The 17,590-nt window shown below is 39.7% G+C and overlaps 1 protein-coding gene across 1 annotated transcript; it reads right to left on the minus strand.

The window, feature by feature from the left end:
• Positions 1-302: 302 nt before the first annotated feature.
• Positions 303-15,149, minus strand: c11h15orf39 (chromosome 11 C15orf39 homolog). Its single transcript, XM_042495902.1, has 3 exons — positions 14,959-15,149; positions 8,494-11,674; positions 303-3,074 (listed from the first exon to the last, which is right to left on the minus strand). The coding sequence occupies exons 2-3, from the start codon at positions 11,627-11,629 to the stop codon at positions 1,993-1,995; spliced, it is 4,218 nt and encodes a 1,405-aa protein (XP_042351836.1). The 5' UTR covers positions 11,630-11,674; positions 14,959-15,149; the 3' UTR covers positions 303-1,992.
• Positions 15,150-17,590: the final 2,441 nt, after the last annotated feature.

Below are 17,590 nucleotides of genomic sequence, written 5' to 3' on the forward strand. Positions count from 1 at the left end.
TTTTGGGGACCTTACCTGTGCTATTAGATGACTTATGATCAAGTGGGATTCATTATTGAGCACACCTGAGTATGAGCAAATTTGGGTGGTTAAGAGCATTTGGTGCACCTGGAGATGACTTCTCTTAGATTTGTCTTACCAGAAAAGTAAGAGAGAATATAAGAGAAATTTAAGAGAATGTTGCTGCATGAGGTTTCCCCTGAAGTAAATGTACAAGTAAAGTAGTATGCTGTTGCAATGCATTTTTAAAAGCGCTTTGGTGCCCTTAAGTTATTTCAAGGTACAATGAATTAGAATAGCAACATCATTTATTATTTATTTCACATCTTAACATCTTAAGTGTGAAGATAGTTGTTTGCACGTCACTGGAACTACAGTCCGCACCTGCAACAGCAATTTTGACATTTTAAAAGTGAATTTGCAGCTCAGCATTCTGCCACAGGATGGGGACAAACACACTGTCATTTCTAACTTCCAAGTTTCACATGAGGTTAGATTCCAAAATGAACTGCTCTTCTTAAAACGACTTCTCTTGTTTCAGTTACAGCATCACACCTACACTGATGTGGTGGCAAAAATAAAATTATGCAGTTTCATTAACTGCAGGACAACAGGTAAGAATAGATCTGACTCTGCAATACACTCAATAAGACATGAATATGAGTTATTGATTTACTGAATTGCATGGGGAGTTCAGATGGTGTAGCGGGTATTATCTGTGGATTGTTGGTTACAGTTTGTAAAGTTTGCCAGAAGTTTGCCAGTGTTAGTATAAAGCCAACCCCAGATTCACTCTCGTTTGGGATTTTACCTCGCCATATGTGTGTTTTTTCGGCAGTGTCTCTCGGACGCCTGTTGCTTACGGCTGGTTCCTACCTCTTCATAAAGCCCTGATGTCACCCAAGCACTGTGAAGGTACACACACACCTGTAACCGTCCTGAACACAGAAAACAAGAAAATAGAGGCAGAGGGAAAGAAAAATACACCACCACATTTCTAGTGTGTCTATATGTTGATTTTTAGTAAAATGCTAAACAGTATATGTTTAATGTTAGCTTTGATTTTCAAGAAATACCACGAAACTAAGGTAAGTAAAAAAAGTCAAATGTATTTTGGAAAAAGCAAACATTTCAACAGCTTGACATAAAACACGGCATCATAACAAATATTTAAGACATCACTGAGAATAATGTTTTCAACTATTTTATCTACAGAAGTCTAAAAAAAAATATACAAAATTAAAATGACTTGAGGTGAAAGTCTTCAGGTTCACAGTGATTTGAACACTATGACATGGGGGCATCTCAGCCAAAGACCGTTTCAGCAGCTTAGTACGGAACTATAATGCCTGTCCAGCTTCTTTTACACACAATAAAACACCAACTACAATCATCACGGTAAAAATCGCTCTGCTATAATGACAACTGGCTCTACTGTTAACCTATATACATGTGGCTGCAACTGTTTGACAGTAAAACCTTTTAGAAGTGTTTTCATGTCACTTTGCCAACTTCTTATTTTATTTTGGCAAAATAAAAAAAACTATCTACCAGTCACTAAGTTTACTCAGAATTACTTTTTCTTAAACAGAAAAGAGGGAAATAATGACAGTTACTTAGTTGCTTCCAACTGATAAAAAAAAAACCTAATAGACAGTTGGGTTTTATTTTTAGTCATAGCATTTCTTTCACATAACCACAATCTAATTTGTATCTAAACCAAAAAGCCATACATAGATGTGTCAAAATGATAAGTGCTTAAAAAAACACATCTACAGGATGTAGCACATTGGCTATAGTCCGTCCCTATTAATGCATCCTATCGCTCTCAAGTGTCAAAGAAGGTTTAGCTGACCTCATTACAAAAAAAGAAAATATCCCGTCCAACTTCATTCCTGAGGAGGCCGGGCGCACATTTAGAGCTTGTCAGCCTGTTGTTGGTGAGTTAAAAAAAAATGATGTGACCAAAAGCAAAACCTTTGTGTGGGGCAACTAGTCTTCAATTTTAAGCCAGCCTTTTTCATAATCTATCAGTAGCTCTAGGTAGTACTTCCACTCTGGCTCACTGTCATACCTGACCTCAAATATAGTCTTTAGAGGGTTGGCGTGTGCCTCGTGGATACGCAGCACTTCCCCTCTGTACCACACTTCTGATTTGTCATCTTCTTCATACAGATGGCGAATCCTCTTCCCCACCAAGTCTGGGTAGTACAACCTCATGGCCCCCCGAGCCCTCTGAACGGCCGAACGCAGCACCCATCGCCTCCTGTGTTCTGCGCTGTGGCAGGCGGACAGGTAGGGGCAGTATTTGATCTTTAAGAGCGATTTGTGTTTCCTTTTGCTGTGGAGGGGTCTTAAAGCGTGAGAGAAGCTTCCTGTTCTCTGCCACCTGTGGGTGATTTTGGGCCTGTGTCGCTCCCGTCGGCTGCTCTCTTCTTCCTCCCCATCTTCAGTCTTTGAGAGGGACGAACCAGCAAATGTCCCTGAGTCTGAGATTGCTTGGTAGAGGGCCTTATTTCTGTTTAGTCCTTTACTAAACATCCTCCTCAGTTTGAGAATCACCCCTGAACAGCTTTTGGGTCTAACCGGAGACTCGGCTCCAACAGGCTGCAGACTGGAGTTCTCCTCTGTTTCTGTGTGGGAGGGAGATGGAGAAAGCTTGTCCAAGGTTAAAGGGCACATCCATGAATTCTCAGAAGCGATTGGAATGAGCAAAGAATCCTGCTCTGCGACCATGTGGTCACTGTCCGTGTGATCCGTCCCTTCAGTCTGACGTCCACTCCAGTTTTCCTCGCTAAGTGCAATCAGCTCGCCGCCACTTTCGGTATTCTCTGTGTCATCTGCCTCTTCCTCTTCTGACAAACTGTCATCCAGAAACATGCGCCTGGAGCTGCTCTTCACCCTGCTTGTTGTTCTATTCCTGCTTAAATTCGATTTGGTTTCCCGGTCCGTCGGATGCCTCTGTGGGTGTGGCTCTGAGGCTGCCATGTCTGAAAATGCAGGAGTCCTGCAGCTGGTGGTCTCCTCAGAACCTCCTTCTTTTTCTCTGTCAGCGGGATCATCCAAATCTAATCCTGCAACACAAGGAATGCTAGCAATTAGGAGAGGTCAAAATAAATGCAAAAATATGCCAGACATAAACTGAACAAATGTTTAAACACTTTTGTTTTTGCACCCATTTTTCCAACGTTAAGATCTAAGACTTATGTCATGCACTGATTGGATATATTTCTCTCAGTTTTTGTTCATGTCGCACGTTTTGAGGGCGCGTGTCATTAGCGTGACTGCAGGAATGTCAAGAGCTGTCAATAAGAGCTGTTGTCCTTGAACTGAATGTTTATCTCACTACCATCAGCCATCTCAAATGTTTTTTTTTTTGTTTGTTTGTTGTTTTTGTGAATATGGCAGTATGTCTGTCTGGCCTCAAAACCTACCACATCTTTGGCATTATGCTGTGTGATCAAACTGCACATTTTATTTTTATTGTGACCATCCCTAGACACACCTGTGTAGTGATGGTACTGTTAACCCTTAGGGCCCCGTTTTAATATTACACACACTAGTATCGCTCTGCGCACAAAATGCAGTTTTCAAAATCAAGCTTTAGAAAGTATTATATATAATATAACTTACTACTTTCATTGAGTTATTTTTTTAATCAACATAAGTCTTAATCATAAATGTCAAATATTCATTAATTTTCAGAATTTTAACCCTTTAAATGCAATTTTTTTGTCATGATGCTACTATGTTTTAAGACTTTAAAAAATAAATAATTATTTTAAATATACTGCATGCAAAGTAGATTTTATTTTGACTATCACATCCTTGGATATGTCAATGATTTGCAGCAATGCTGATAATGCCAACACTGTAAAATGCCAAATATGGTGAAAAATTATGTCATAAGGTTGAAAATAGTAAAAATGACAAATTCAAGAAATAATACAGTACGTGTTTTTATGCTTTGATGGCTGTGGGATCAAAAATTGCAGTTTGAATGGGTTTCAATGGAGCATTTTTTGCACTTAACAGTATGAATGTAACGGTTTTATTTACATTCATACTGTTAAGTGCCAAAATTTCTGCCATATGCACGAACACAGCCGAAATGATCAAAAAATTAAGGATAAAGTGAAGTAAAATGTGCCACACAGTCCCTAAGGGTTAAATTGCCATGCTGCACTGTCAGGTGGACGGATTATCTTGGAATAGGAGAAGTTCTCACTAACATGGATTTCAACAAACTAATGACCAAAATTTGAGTAAAATATATCTACTGAGAGCATGAAAAAAGTCTAAGATCTTTCACTTAAACCTGTCAAAAATGGGAGCAAAAACAGAAGTGTTGTATTTACATTTTTGTTCAGCGTATAAAATTGAGCATATTGACAAAAGGTGGGGTTAGTTTATAGAATTTTTTTAGCGATCAGTGAGACATTAGTTGCAAGTGGATGATCAGGATTTGTGACTCAGAAAAAAGTATATCTAAATTCACTTTGTTTCCCAGCAGATGGTTCCTACAAAGCAACCACAAAATCCAACACCTCCATACAGCTTGACGAATCACTGCTCCCATAACGCTGATTCAGCACGAGAACAATGCGAAACTATTCTATTAATATCAGCAGACCTGCTGATTGGACAGCATGATCCTCCACCATGAAACACCATTTCAACAGACAGAATAGGAAGCTGTGGGAGTAAACACGAAGGCTGGGAAAACAGTCAGGTGCTACGAGGGGTGATATCAGTCAGGGATAAAACAGCAGTGAGGCAGGAGTGAGACAAGGGAAATGTTTATACACTGAAGTCAAGTGCTCCCAAATCATGTGAACCGTTAATAATGTCAGCAGTGAACGGAAACTCAATTAGGCGCAATTCAGTTAGAAAATGCATGTGCTAAATAGAATACTCGCTGTCGAGGGACACAAATGGAAAAGGTGATTTGAAGAACATGTCGGGTGATATTTTGCATTTTTGTTGTTAAAAAGCAAACATTTTGCACACCTGTAGGATGACAGGTGAGTGGGAGAACTCTACTTCTAATTATAAGAGATTTATTGGGAACAATTATTTGGGAAACATTTCTCCAAATAAATAATAATTTTAAGAGCATGTGTAGGAGTTCTTTGTTCTAATGTGTGTTACTGTCCAAAAATTAGATGAAAAAACTAAAACAAAAAATGAACTGTTCTGTGCAGAGAAAGCCTGATGTGGCTGATTTTTAACACACTCATGATCCACACCACTGTATCGGTTCTCCTTCATTATAGTGAGCATGGGCACTGTAGGTCATTTTGAACCTCACAAGCACCGTACAGGAGCCAAAAATACTCATGAGTTGCATGATATTTAAAAAAATATATATTGCTTTTATTTTGACAGATATTACGATTGCAATAAGACTCTGACTTTTAGTGGGTCAATCTTGCATCTCATTTTCAGTGAAAAAATAGGGATGATAATTAATTGACAGTTGATTGATCGTGTAAGAATTTAATTGAATGTGTGAAATTTTATTGATTAATCAATGACCTATGCAGAGCTGTCCAAGTACATGCAATATATTGCTCCTAGCTTTGATTGAGGGGAAAAACAACTAAGCAATTTTTTTATGGTTTGTTAAATAACAATTAATTGATTAATCAATCGTTAAATTTAACCAATAATCAATTTAGGAAAGTGCTTCCAATTTGCAACCCTGCTGAAAAAGTCAAACTAATGACTAATGACGCTGATTTGTTTTGCTGCTGTGTCCCCAGACAGAGTGTGTGGTGTTCTGAGTAACATGGCGGTACATTCCAGCAGCGCTCCGAATTTACCAACGGTCAAGTTTGTGCCTGAGTGAGTATTTCCGAACGCACTATTTATCATGCAGTAAAGAGCCAGACAAAACTCTCTGCATTCTCAGTGCTTTATGCTTTCTGTTCCAACTGCCCGTACAGAAATGACAAAAATGGATATAGTGTATTCTGCACAGTAGGTACGGAATATGCTGCAGAATTACTTAAAACTTAGTTTATGAAGCTTGTTAAATACTTTTAAATCCAAATTGAAAGAAATATGGACACATTTCTGAAGATGTCTTAATTTGCCTGGTTACAAGAACGACTTTTAAATTGATTTATATGCTTGATTTATACTTGCTTTTAATTTAGTCTCGTGTTTTCTGTCTGTGACTGTGTTTTCATTTAGGCTGCTGCCCGTCTTGGCCAGATCATCAAATAAAAGTTAAAGAAACAACTAAGAAGCAGAAATATGTGAATTTTTCATTCAATTTGTTGACAATAACAAAAATATAGAATGTTGATGGCCCTTTCCTTCAAATCCTGATTTCTCCCAACAGCAATTGTGTAATCTGACTTTCCCCTATAACAGCACAGATGAAGGTTTTTGAGGGAACTGGTCAGTTAAAAAAAAAAAGATGATCACCATCTTCTGATCTGCTCAAAATTTGTTTGAGTGAGTGTGTGTGTGTGTACACGTGTGTGCAGCAGGCTGTCACTTCCTTCCTCTGGTAACGTGATCCAAACAGCCTGCCTCACGATCTCAAAGGTCCAACCAATGCTATCCAACAAAATCACAAATTTCATTTTTCCACAAACAGCCCAGCTCAGCAACCTTCCCTCCACCCACCATAACAAGTACAATGCAATCATGCAACTTGTTGTGATTAGTCACTAAAGGTTAGCAGACAGGTGTCCTGCTTTCTAATCAGAAAAAGGCAAAGAGTAGTGAGATTGAGGGACAACATAAAAAATTAAATATACCTGGACTCTCTTTTGGACATCAGGTGAGGGTGATTCTGTAAAAAATAAATGGATTTTTATTTGGAATATTTCTTGTTTATTATGATTTATTCTTTGCAAGAAGGGCCAGTAATGCAGAAAATATGATTATTAAAAGTTTGAGGGGAAAAAAACATGTTATAGTTAATAGTAAAAATATGCTTTATAATAAATTCCAGAGGAATAAGTAAGTCATGCCATCTATCCGTTGGGGGATTTTCCAGAAATATGAAAGGAAAAGCAGGAAGCACTGTTACTTTGGCAGTCATGTACATAACTAGATGTATAATCTTTCTTGGTATTTGTGCATGTAACCAAATTCTATCTGAAACAGCATCATATGAATGACCTAAATGAGCCTTATGATCTATCATAAATAACAGCACAAAGTGCCAGGGTAGAATCTGCTGGACGACCAGCAGACATCTGGGCTAATTATTTGTGTATAAATTATTGATTTTTTTTTTTTTTTTTGGTTCATTTTGCCAAAGTGGCCCCCGGGCAAGCAAGTTGAGTATCCCTGACTGACTTTTCACAAGCCGATTCGTACTTTTCACTCATGACTGAGATGAAAAGGTACATTTTTATAGCTGACTGACCAAAAAACTTTACTTAATCCTTTGAGACCTGGATCGACATTGATTTTCTTGTGCTGGGCTCAGATGCCTTTCACAGGTTTTTAATTCTTTGAACCATAACCAAATTTCTTTTGAAAACGTGGGGAGAAAGGCATGGAGCAACTTGGCAAAAAAATGGTCTGCAAAACATAAATAACCCCTCCTAACACTTATCTCTTGCTTTTTTAGTTAGTTCATCATGTCCTATGTAGTGTTTTTGTACAGTGTCATTGAGTCCCCTTAAAGGCACTATATAAATAAGGAAAAAATAAATAAAAATGAATAAGTACATTTAGAATCTTTTTTAAAAGTTATGGGAAATGTCCTTTAAACTAGTTTTATAATTATCATCATTTTGTATTTAAAATCATGTTACAGAATTATTCTTTTTTTATTATTTAGCACCTTTTCAGGTCATTTCCTTGGCTTTTTTAACTTTTCCTTTTTGCCCCTAATTTTTAGGTAATTTTCTCAGCTTTTTTTCTTTCCCTTTTTGTGCTAATTTTCAGGTAGTTGTTTTGTACTTGTTTATTTATTTATTTATTTTCTAATTTTGTGCTATTTTTTCATTTTCATCTTCATTTCCTCTGAAGTTGCTTATTGTAAATAAAGCCAATTTGCCCAGGTCTCAAAGGGTTAACTGACAAAGTGCATTGCATTCTTAGTACTGAAAAAGTGCTATAATTGTTTAAAAAAAAACCCAAAAAAACCTATGTATTTAAAAAACATGCCCCTGTGTATGCATGCCCCTAAATGACTGCCCATTATTCCCTCATTTCCTGCCTCCTTCATGAACATTTGTTTACTCCAGCGTTGGTCAAATATATAGTTGTGTCCATGAGTGTAATTTACACAACTTTTGCTTACTGTGTCACCTCTAATTTGCCTAGCTTGATGATACCAAAAAGACACAAAATACCATGATGCCACCCCTGAGCAACATTCATTTGGAAAACAGACGGAATAAGGACTAAAACAAGACGTCTGTAACTGACATTTCATCAGTGCAATGCTCATTTCCCGTATTTTTTTTTACTAGAAAAACATTCATATAGCATTACAGCAGAAAGTGAGCATGTACTCACCCAAACGTTTGCAGACACAGGCATGATAAAAAAGGTTGACCACGTCAGCATAGATGTCGGGCAGATGTTTGAGGGACATCAGTTTCCTGAGCCTGGAGGAGCAGGCTCGTTTATGAAGCTGGATGAGGATCTTTTCTTCGGAGAGCGTGGTGGGCCGCAGCTCCACCCTGTGCTCCTGCAGCACCTGGTCAATGAAGCTGCCCTGCACCGTCGGAAACAGCAGCTCCTTCACCACCAGCATGGGGAGGAACACCGCCCCCGTCCGCATGACGTGTGGAAAAGGACAGCGCTCCTGAGTGGTGTACTCTCTCAACCTCTCCAGCACCTTCTGGAGCGCCGACTTCATCTCCTCATTGAGCCACACCTCTCTGGCTTTTACCCCCAACAAACACGACACTCTCTGGACTTTGATTGAAGGAGATGCTGGTTCGGACAGTTCAAACTGAGACAACCACGCTCTGAGCTCCTGCTCGGCAGAAGTAGACACAAAGTTGGACACTAGCTTGCAGAGGGATTGGTGCAACTCGAGGAAGTGCTTGCGGACTGGAATTTGCTGCTCTAGATTTGGGATAACTTCAGTTACGGGCGTTGCAGGTGGCCTCTCTGCAGATGGAGCAGAGTGCTTTGGGTCACAGATAATTAAACTGAAGCTGGAAAGTTTCAGACAATGCGGAGGAATGTTTTTGAATTTGCTCTCAGGTGGTGGAGAAATGGATTTGGGTTGCAGGGTGACCCCCTGGTTGTTCAGTGTGCATTTATCATTCATCTGTGCAATCACCTCAACAGGTTTGCACTCACGTGAAGTCTCCTTTTCATCTGCTAATGAGGGTTTACATTCAAATTCATCAGGTTCGCATTTCTTTATCACAAACATGGGCCCGCTGTGGGATGAGCCACTCTCTTCGGGCTCTTTTTTGATTGTTATTTTGCTGCTCTGATCGAGAGGAATCTCTGCAGGCTTGTCTGAAGGACCTACTTTTTCCACTTTGATATTTTTAGGTTCAAGCATTTCTACAAAAGGCTTCCCTAGTGGAGTATCTCCACAGATTTTTTTGGGAACTTGATAGAAAACAGGTTGCTGTTCATCTTGCTGTGGCCTTTGGTCTCTGATGTCCGGCTTGGTTTTCACTTGCTCAGATGCGTGGACGGTCTTCTGAGGTACTCTGCCTGGAAATAAGACTCCAGAGGCCTGCAGGTATGCTTGGTAAGGCGCCAGACTGAAGACGGTGTCAATAACTGGCATAGGAGGAGAGTCTGTTTTATTTTTTAATTTGTCTTTCTCAATTTCGACCTTGTGTCGCTTCTTAACAAGCGCCACTTCACATAGATCCCTGTCCTCGTCTTTTATTTTGATGGGTGAAGATGAGTGAGACATACTTCTCTTCAGGCACCCTCTGAGAATAGTGGCACCTGAATTGGACATAGGGGCAGTGTGTTTGTCTCCTGGTGCAACAGCAGGGGAATAAATAGCTTTTCGGTTAGATTCATGGATTCGACCTGAACTGTGATGCAGGGACTGCGACAGCCATGCACCTGGGGACACAGGGAGGCTTTTTGGCTGTTTGAGACACGCAGTCTGGGCTTCATAGGAGGAATGATTCTGAAAGATTCTGTCCATGCTCATCCCAGTTGGTGAAAGGATGGGTTGGTCTCTGTGCGGGCTGGTGAGTGGGGGAAAAAATCTGTTGATTTGTATGCTGGATGGTGAGACGCCAGACTGGCTTATATGTCTGGTAGGACTGGTTTTGTCCACATGTAGGAGTGGTGAGCTGACACGGAGGCTGGGGTTTTGTTTGTCCTTTTGTAAGCTGATTGTAGAGGCCATGGGGTGCTCTTTGAATTGGCTGGATGGGGACACATTTATGCGATTAGAGTGCAAGCTGGGCGATGCATGTTTAAGGGGGGCTCTGATTTGGCTTGCATTTAAATGAAATCTTGGAACTGCGTAATATGCGTAGTCAAAACCTCTCATCAAAGGATGATTTGGCAATGATTCAGAGCTATGCAAAGGAATTTCCCCATGAAGCGACTGAGGCACTATATAATGCTCCCGGGGGTTTGAGATTGTGTGTTTTAGAATAACAGGCACATCTTCTCTCTGCTTGCTGCCAATATCTTTACACTGTGTCCTGTTTTCTACCTCCACATTCGCCTGGGGGTAGTAAAACATCGGGTGCTGTGTTAGATGGCCATATTTGGACATGGGAGAATGTTCCTGATAAACCTCTGAGGTCATATGCTCATATGTGGGATGGGAGGAGTATAAACCGGGGTAGCCTCTGGGGGAAGTCTGTAAACGCTGGTTCTGTTCACTCAGAGCACCAAACAGTGTGTGAGTCGGGGTGCAGGGGTAGCTGCTGTAGTTTGGGTCAATCATAGCAGAAAAAGTCCTCGCTCTGCTTGGGCTGTACGTCTCCACAGTCCTCTTTAGCGGCTCTGCGCTGGGCTCAAACTGTAAGCCTTTCTGTTGCAGCAGTGTGTCTTGTGTTTTCCTCTGCATGGGCGGTCTCTCAGTGTAGTGAGCATCATTTTGCAACCAGTCATGCTCATACACAGTGTTTGGTATCCTCGGAGAGCTGTGTTCCACACTGTATCGTCCTAACATACAGCCCAGTTCATTGCAACAAGGGTTATGCACATAAACCGGCTTAGGAATCGCTAAGTAAACAGAGTTTTCAGACAGGGGAGATGAATTCTCACGTCTGTTTTTTTGTTTTCCGACAGCCGCCGATGCAGCAGGACTGCTGATTCCAGGGCTTTTAGTGTATAACGTAAAGGACGGTTTAGCCGGGGCGTGGTGCAAAGATGAAGAATGGCCTTCCTCTGAAGAATTGCTGTCTTGCCTGTAAATGATGCGGTTTGGTCCCTCCATGCCAGAGAGGTGACTCACAGGACTTCTGCCATCCAGCAGGGAGGTCTTTGAGTTGCTCCAAGGAGGAGTTAATCTCACTCCGTCCTTTCCTCTGGGATCATAAGTGAAGTAGGCCCCGCTGTACTGCAGTGTCGGCTTACCCAGGAAACCAGACATATTTTGTGGTTTCGTCAGTCCTGCGGATCCTAGGGTCCCGTCGAATAATGGCATCTTGCACCGAAACACCGGGTCAATGACGGTGTGCATCGACTGGCTGCTCATCATGTAGTCACTTTTTTATGATGATGCTGCAATGATTTGGCTCCAGACCTAAAGAGCATAAAAAAACAATTAGACACTGGCATTCAATCATTAATATCCATAGAAGAAAGGCTTGATTTTTTGGCTTGATTTTTTTCAATTAGCTTGATAAACTCCAACCTCACACATTAAAAAAAGGACAGCGGTAAAACAAGAACACTTTGCACACATAAAGTCATCATTAGATAACAGCGAGCCTGAGGCCTTTTATCAACTTCTGAGAATCTTGTGGCTTATCACATGTATGTCACATACACCCTTATCAGCCAATGCATATAGGTGGAAGCGAAACGCAATAAACAGCAAAGAAGTGGAAAATGTGTGAGGCCGATTCATAACTTGAGCCAATCAGTTTCTTTGGATCAACAATGTGATAGCTGCCATGTCGCAACAAACAAACCAGCTCTCATGACAGAGCCTCAAGCATAACCAGTTATGGCAGTGATGAAATATTAGCATGCGATCGAGAGCAGTCTTCCCTTCAACAGCAAGTGTACATGTATGACAAGTGACAACGGGGCTGAATTACTGTGATAGTGTATTGTTAGTCATATTTGTTGTTTTATGGTCGTTCAACAGCTCATTTCAGATGTCATCACCGTCACGGTTTCAGTGTCCCTTTTATCAAACCAGAATGTCCTCTATTTATTGCCTGATCTGACACGCACCCCTCATGTTGTGTTGATGCACTGAGACTCAGCACTACAGTGAAGTGCGTGTTTCTATTCTGCATTTTATCACCACGAAACGCACAAGTCACACCAGAGTTCTGTTTTCCATACATTTCTACCATGAAGGGCCACAACTAACTGTTATTTTCTCTTTTAATTAATATGCTTTTTTTTGTCAACTGCTTGTCAGAATGTCAGAAAATATTTGTTAAAAAATTATCAAAAGTGGCCATTATAATTTTCCAGTACATAAGGTGATGGCTTCAGATGTCTTCTTTGTCCAGTAAACCATCCAAAGCCCACAAATATTCTGTTTAATATAATATATAACAAAAAAATAACATCACATTTGAGCTGCTAAATCCAGTGGATCTGAACTAATCTTTTTTTTAAGCTGCTTCATTGAGATGTTGTGCTATATTCTTTAACTACAATATATTTCCACAACAATTATTATAACTCAGTGCCTTCAAGATATTTGGGGTTAACAACAATGGTTATACTTAGTCTAATATATCAAGTTTACAGGTTAATTTCACATTTTAAAATGTGGGATTTTTTTATGTTATTTGACTTTTTTTGTGCCTGTCACAACAGAGCCAGAAATACTCCTTCTCATTATCTGCCTCTCATAATATGAACGCATGTTTTCATGTATGTCTGCAGTCTTACAGTAGATCTAAGATCTAAGTAGCGTTGCATGTTTGCAGAAATGTCAAAACACAATTGTCTCAGTTTCAGAGTGATATCTTTAAATATCTTTTTCTGTATGACAATAAGTCAAGATATTCAGTTAATTATCCTAAATGACAAAGAAAAGCAGAAAATCTTTATAACAGAGAACTGGAATCTTTGCATTTCAGCTTGAAAATGTATTATTTAATGACTCATATATTTGCAAAATAGTTGCTAATAAATTTTCGATGTTATTTCAATTGATTTTGTTTAAGCTGATAGTACTTTACAATGTCTGTGAAAACCTCATGGCAACTTCAACATCAGTAAAAATCTATAAGTGGGACCCTCAACTATCCTGCAGTTACCATATTAATCATACTTTTTATTTAACATGCTCAACTCCTTTTTTCTGTCTTTTCTTGCAGGCACCTGAAGGCAGCAGAGGGCATCTTCATTGTATGTTTGGTAATACTTTATTTACACATCTAGGCGTGTATCATAGGTTGAGGGAACAGTTCAACTAAATTGTTCTGGGAATATGACCTTATCACCTATCCTCTTCAGATAAGCATCTAAAGAAAAAGTTAAACAAACAAATTGCTGAATCTTAACTAATAAGCTGTTAAAATGATAGAAATATTCTTTAAACCATCTGTAGGTGGACCGGCAATATAAAGCGTTATCATTTCTTCTCCCATTATTGGACAATCATTTCCAATTTGCCCCCTAAAACCAACAGATCAGAGTGCGATAAACACCCCTGTGGCCTGTTTGACAGGAAGCCAAATTCACAGCATAACATCTGCCAATATATGTTGAAACAGCTGCATCACATCCACTGAGCACATATACAGTATATTATCAGACTGTACAAAAAGTGAGATGATGTCAATAATTTCTATGGCATTTATGTAGGCCGTGGTGAGAATAGAGTGACATATTAACACCCCCCCCCCCAAAAAAAAGGCCTCAATAAAACCAAATCCAGGCTCACAAAGCAGCAGGCAACCACGTAGCGCTGACAGATGTTATCAGCTCATCCTGTTGACACCGTTCAGAGAAGTTCACAGAGATGGCCTGACTTGGTTTAGAGCGAGGAGGAGTGTGGTTTGTGCGCATGGAGGAAACTGCTCATGGTTGTTTTCAACGGACTGCAAGCCGCACTCTGTGAGGTGTGTGTGTTAAAGTGAGTGACGGAGTGTGTGAGTTTGCGTGTGTGTGCGCGCGTGTGTGTGTGTGTGTCGCGCGCACAGTCCCAGATCTGTGGGGCAAGGGTGATGGAGAGTGTGACTTCAGAAGGCAAACTGACAAGCTGATCACAAACCACGTGGGAAGAGAGAGTGAGAAAAATCACCTCATTAAAGTATGCGTAAAAGTTCTAGGCTATAATTTACCCCGTGATCGATCCTGCAAGTTAAAACGTGTTGGAAGGTGTCACCAAGTTCACGTGACTAAGTCTCAAATTAGCCAATAAAAATGACTCACGTACAACCATAAAAACGGAACTATGAAAGTAATGTCTCTTGAATTCGCAGCTTTTTTTTTTTTTTGCAGCTTCTGGGGCGCGTGGATATATGTCGTTATCGGGCGGGGGGTTACATGAGAACACATGAGCTTTGTCCTGCCAGCATGAACAGCCTGCTCAAATTAACAAGGACGCAAATAATATGAAAATAATCTACGCGCGAGAGCCCGATCACAGTGCGAGTGATTTCCATACAAGCTGAGAAAGCGTCGCAAACCACGGTAAAAGTAAAACCACACTGTGGGCAAAAAAAACACAGTTTTCAAAGCCCGAGCGATGTTTTGGCTACATAAAAATACTTTGACAATGTGTCATGCTTTCTGAGGAGAAACACTCGCGTGTCTATTAAACGCGATTTATTTGTATCTTAATCTGATGATAATTTTGGACAAGATTGGGCAATAAATGTGTTTTCTTACCTCGCTGCTGTGTTGACAATCAATGACTTCCACAAAGACTCCATGAAACACAAATTCAGAGAAAGGAGGGAGTATCAGCTTGTCCGTGGACCGGGTCAGCCCGGATGCGCCAAAGTCCCACGAAATGAAGAGAAGGCCTGCCAAAAAGGTCGGTGCGGCTCTCGCGAGGTCCACGCGGCTTTTAGAGAAGTTAACAAACTGAAGAAAAGACAAAAGGGAGGAGGATGGTCTTTGATCAATAGGCGGAGTCACTCCTCGCGTCTATCCACGGCTTGTTTTCTCCTCTTTTCCCGCTTGTCACTTTCTCACTTTTATTGGCTCTATTCCCAAACTCGTCTGCCAGCTGGCTACTGATGCCACCTGAAGTGAACTTAGAGTTTAGACATGCAGTGACAGATAACACGAGTTTGTGTTGTTGATTTTTCCAGCCTGATGCCTCACTCTTTTCTCTGCTGTTCCCAAATCACAGTTTTGGTCCCTGTACTCTTCAGGCTATTCCAGAGGATCCTCCAAATTAAGAAATAATCTTATGTCACGGTTGTTTTACCCCAAATGTTAACATAAAATAAGCTTGGGCGGTGTTGTTTATTAAATAGCAATGATGTGTAGATGATAAAGAAACTTCCACTGACACCGACTTGGTTGCATAAGAAAAAGTTTATTACAACGAAATTCAGCATCCACCAGGCACCATGGTCTGCCTGTGAGAGGATTCAGGACCAATACGAATCTCTCTCTCTTACAGCTCATGCAAGTCTCTTATATAGATTCAGGCATCAATACATTCTTCAAGGTCTCTTTGTGCCTGACCAAATAAGGACCATAAGGAATGGACCATAATACACCTCAGCGGATTATGAGAATATGGCACAGATATGCAAAAGGCCCCACCACCTCTTCTATACAGGAACAAGAGACACTAGGCGGGTTTCCATTAACCCTCAAATTGAAATTGCAAACGTAAAATACGCCTAATGGAAACCCACTTATTGCTAAGAAGTTTTTATGCTCACATGAGGTGGTATTTCAGGCGACTGAAACATTTCCAGACGATTTCAGCTGGCACCAGATGTCAAAATGATGTCAGAAAAACTTTGGACTCTTACCTCGGACAGACATTAAATTTTAGTCGGAATGAAAATGTGGTTGACAATATATAATGTCTAACAACATTAGAATTTCACATTGTTTGGGTGTTTACATTATGAAGTTTTGCAGATGCTGGATTTTGTTCTTCATACCTTACAACTTTATCCTATGTCAAGATGACGATGGCATGAGACATTTGGAAGAGGTGGGATTTTAGTAACTGAAAAACGCAACTTAAAACCAACATCAAATGTAAAAAGTATTCAATTTGCATTGGCATAAGATGTTGTCCTGACATAGAATTTTGTAGTCACCCGATGTCCCAGCAAAAATTCAACCAAATATCAACAAATAATGACATTGGTAGCAAGCTGACTTATAGTTATTTTGTGTCTCTTTGTGATTGTTTTCCCCATTTTGCTTGTTATTTTGTGTCTTTCTGCAATTCCTTTGCATTTCTTTGTAGTCATTTTGGGTCTCTTTTTTGGTTGTTATGTGTTAATTTGAGTGATATTTTGCAGGTGAAGGCGAGGGAGGGCCCTGGGACTGTGCCTGGTGGTTCCATTCAGTAATCCATCCATGAAGAAATAAGGTAAGACTGTCTTTTTGCATGCATGCATCAGTTTCCATAAATATTTAGTCTGTTGCTCATTTACATAAAACAGTTTGGGAGCCCACACTGCACAGTGTGAACTATATTCAGTTCAATTCAGTTCAGTTCAATTCAATTCAATTCAATTCAATTCAATTCAATTCAATTCAGTTCAGTTCAGTTCAGTTCAATTCAGTTCAATTCAGTTCAATTCAGTTCAATTCAATTCAATTCAATTCAGTTCAATTCAATTCAATTCAATTCAATTCAATTCAATTCAATTAATTCAGTGAAGTTAAATTCAATTCAGTTCAATTCAATTCAATTTAAAAAATTGAAAATAATAACTTTTTAGTTATACATGGATCCACTGCATAACTTTTGGTTAAGAATGAGGTACAGGAAAAGTCAAGGAATTTAATTACACCTCTGTAATGATAAAAAAAAATGAATTTAATGAATTTCAAGTGGCAGCATATTCAAGAGTTTACCTTAAAAGGCACACCATGGTTAGGATTGCTATAACTGTTAACCCTTTGAAACTTGGATCAGCATCACTTTTCTTTTGCTGCGTTCAGACACCTTCACAAGTAATTAAACCTTAAAAAAACTGAGCAAATTGGTGTGATTTCATTTGAAAACACAAGAAAAAAAGTGCATTGTGCAACTTGACAAGGATTGTTCTGCAAATTGCAAGAAATTTGTAGATTTGGAAAGTAATCATAATAATAATTTTTAGAGACGCTAGGGAGGAATTATAAAAATACATGTCGACAATTATGATTATATATGTTAAATGTTGTTTAGGGTAATTTCAGTTGCTCATTGTTTTTATCTAGTATGTTTTGGAAAGTCATTAAGCCAATTTGCTTAGGTCTCAAAGGATGAAAATCTCAGTTACAGCACTGTATCCAGAATGTCACGGGGTCCTCGGGAATAGAAATGTTAAAT

Source organism: Plectropomus leopardus, chromosome 11 (genome assembly GCF_008729295.1).
Source record: "Plectropomus leopardus isolate mb chromosome 11, YSFRI_Pleo_2.0, whole genome shotgun sequence".
In the NCBI taxonomy this organism is placed as follows: Eukaryota; Metazoa; Chordata; class Actinopteri; order Perciformes; family Serranidae; genus Plectropomus; species Plectropomus leopardus.

Excerpts from the sequence above, each read along its gene's own strand:
- c11h15orf39 (XM_042495902.1), bottom strand. The coding sequence starts at position 11,629 with ATGATGAGCAGCCAGTCGATGCACACCGTCATTGACCCGGTGTTTCGG. Across the intron at positions 3,075-8,493 it reads CTGTGTCTGCAAACGTTTGG|GATTAGATTTGGATGATCCC; the intron begins GTGAGTACATGC and ends CTTGTGTTGCAG.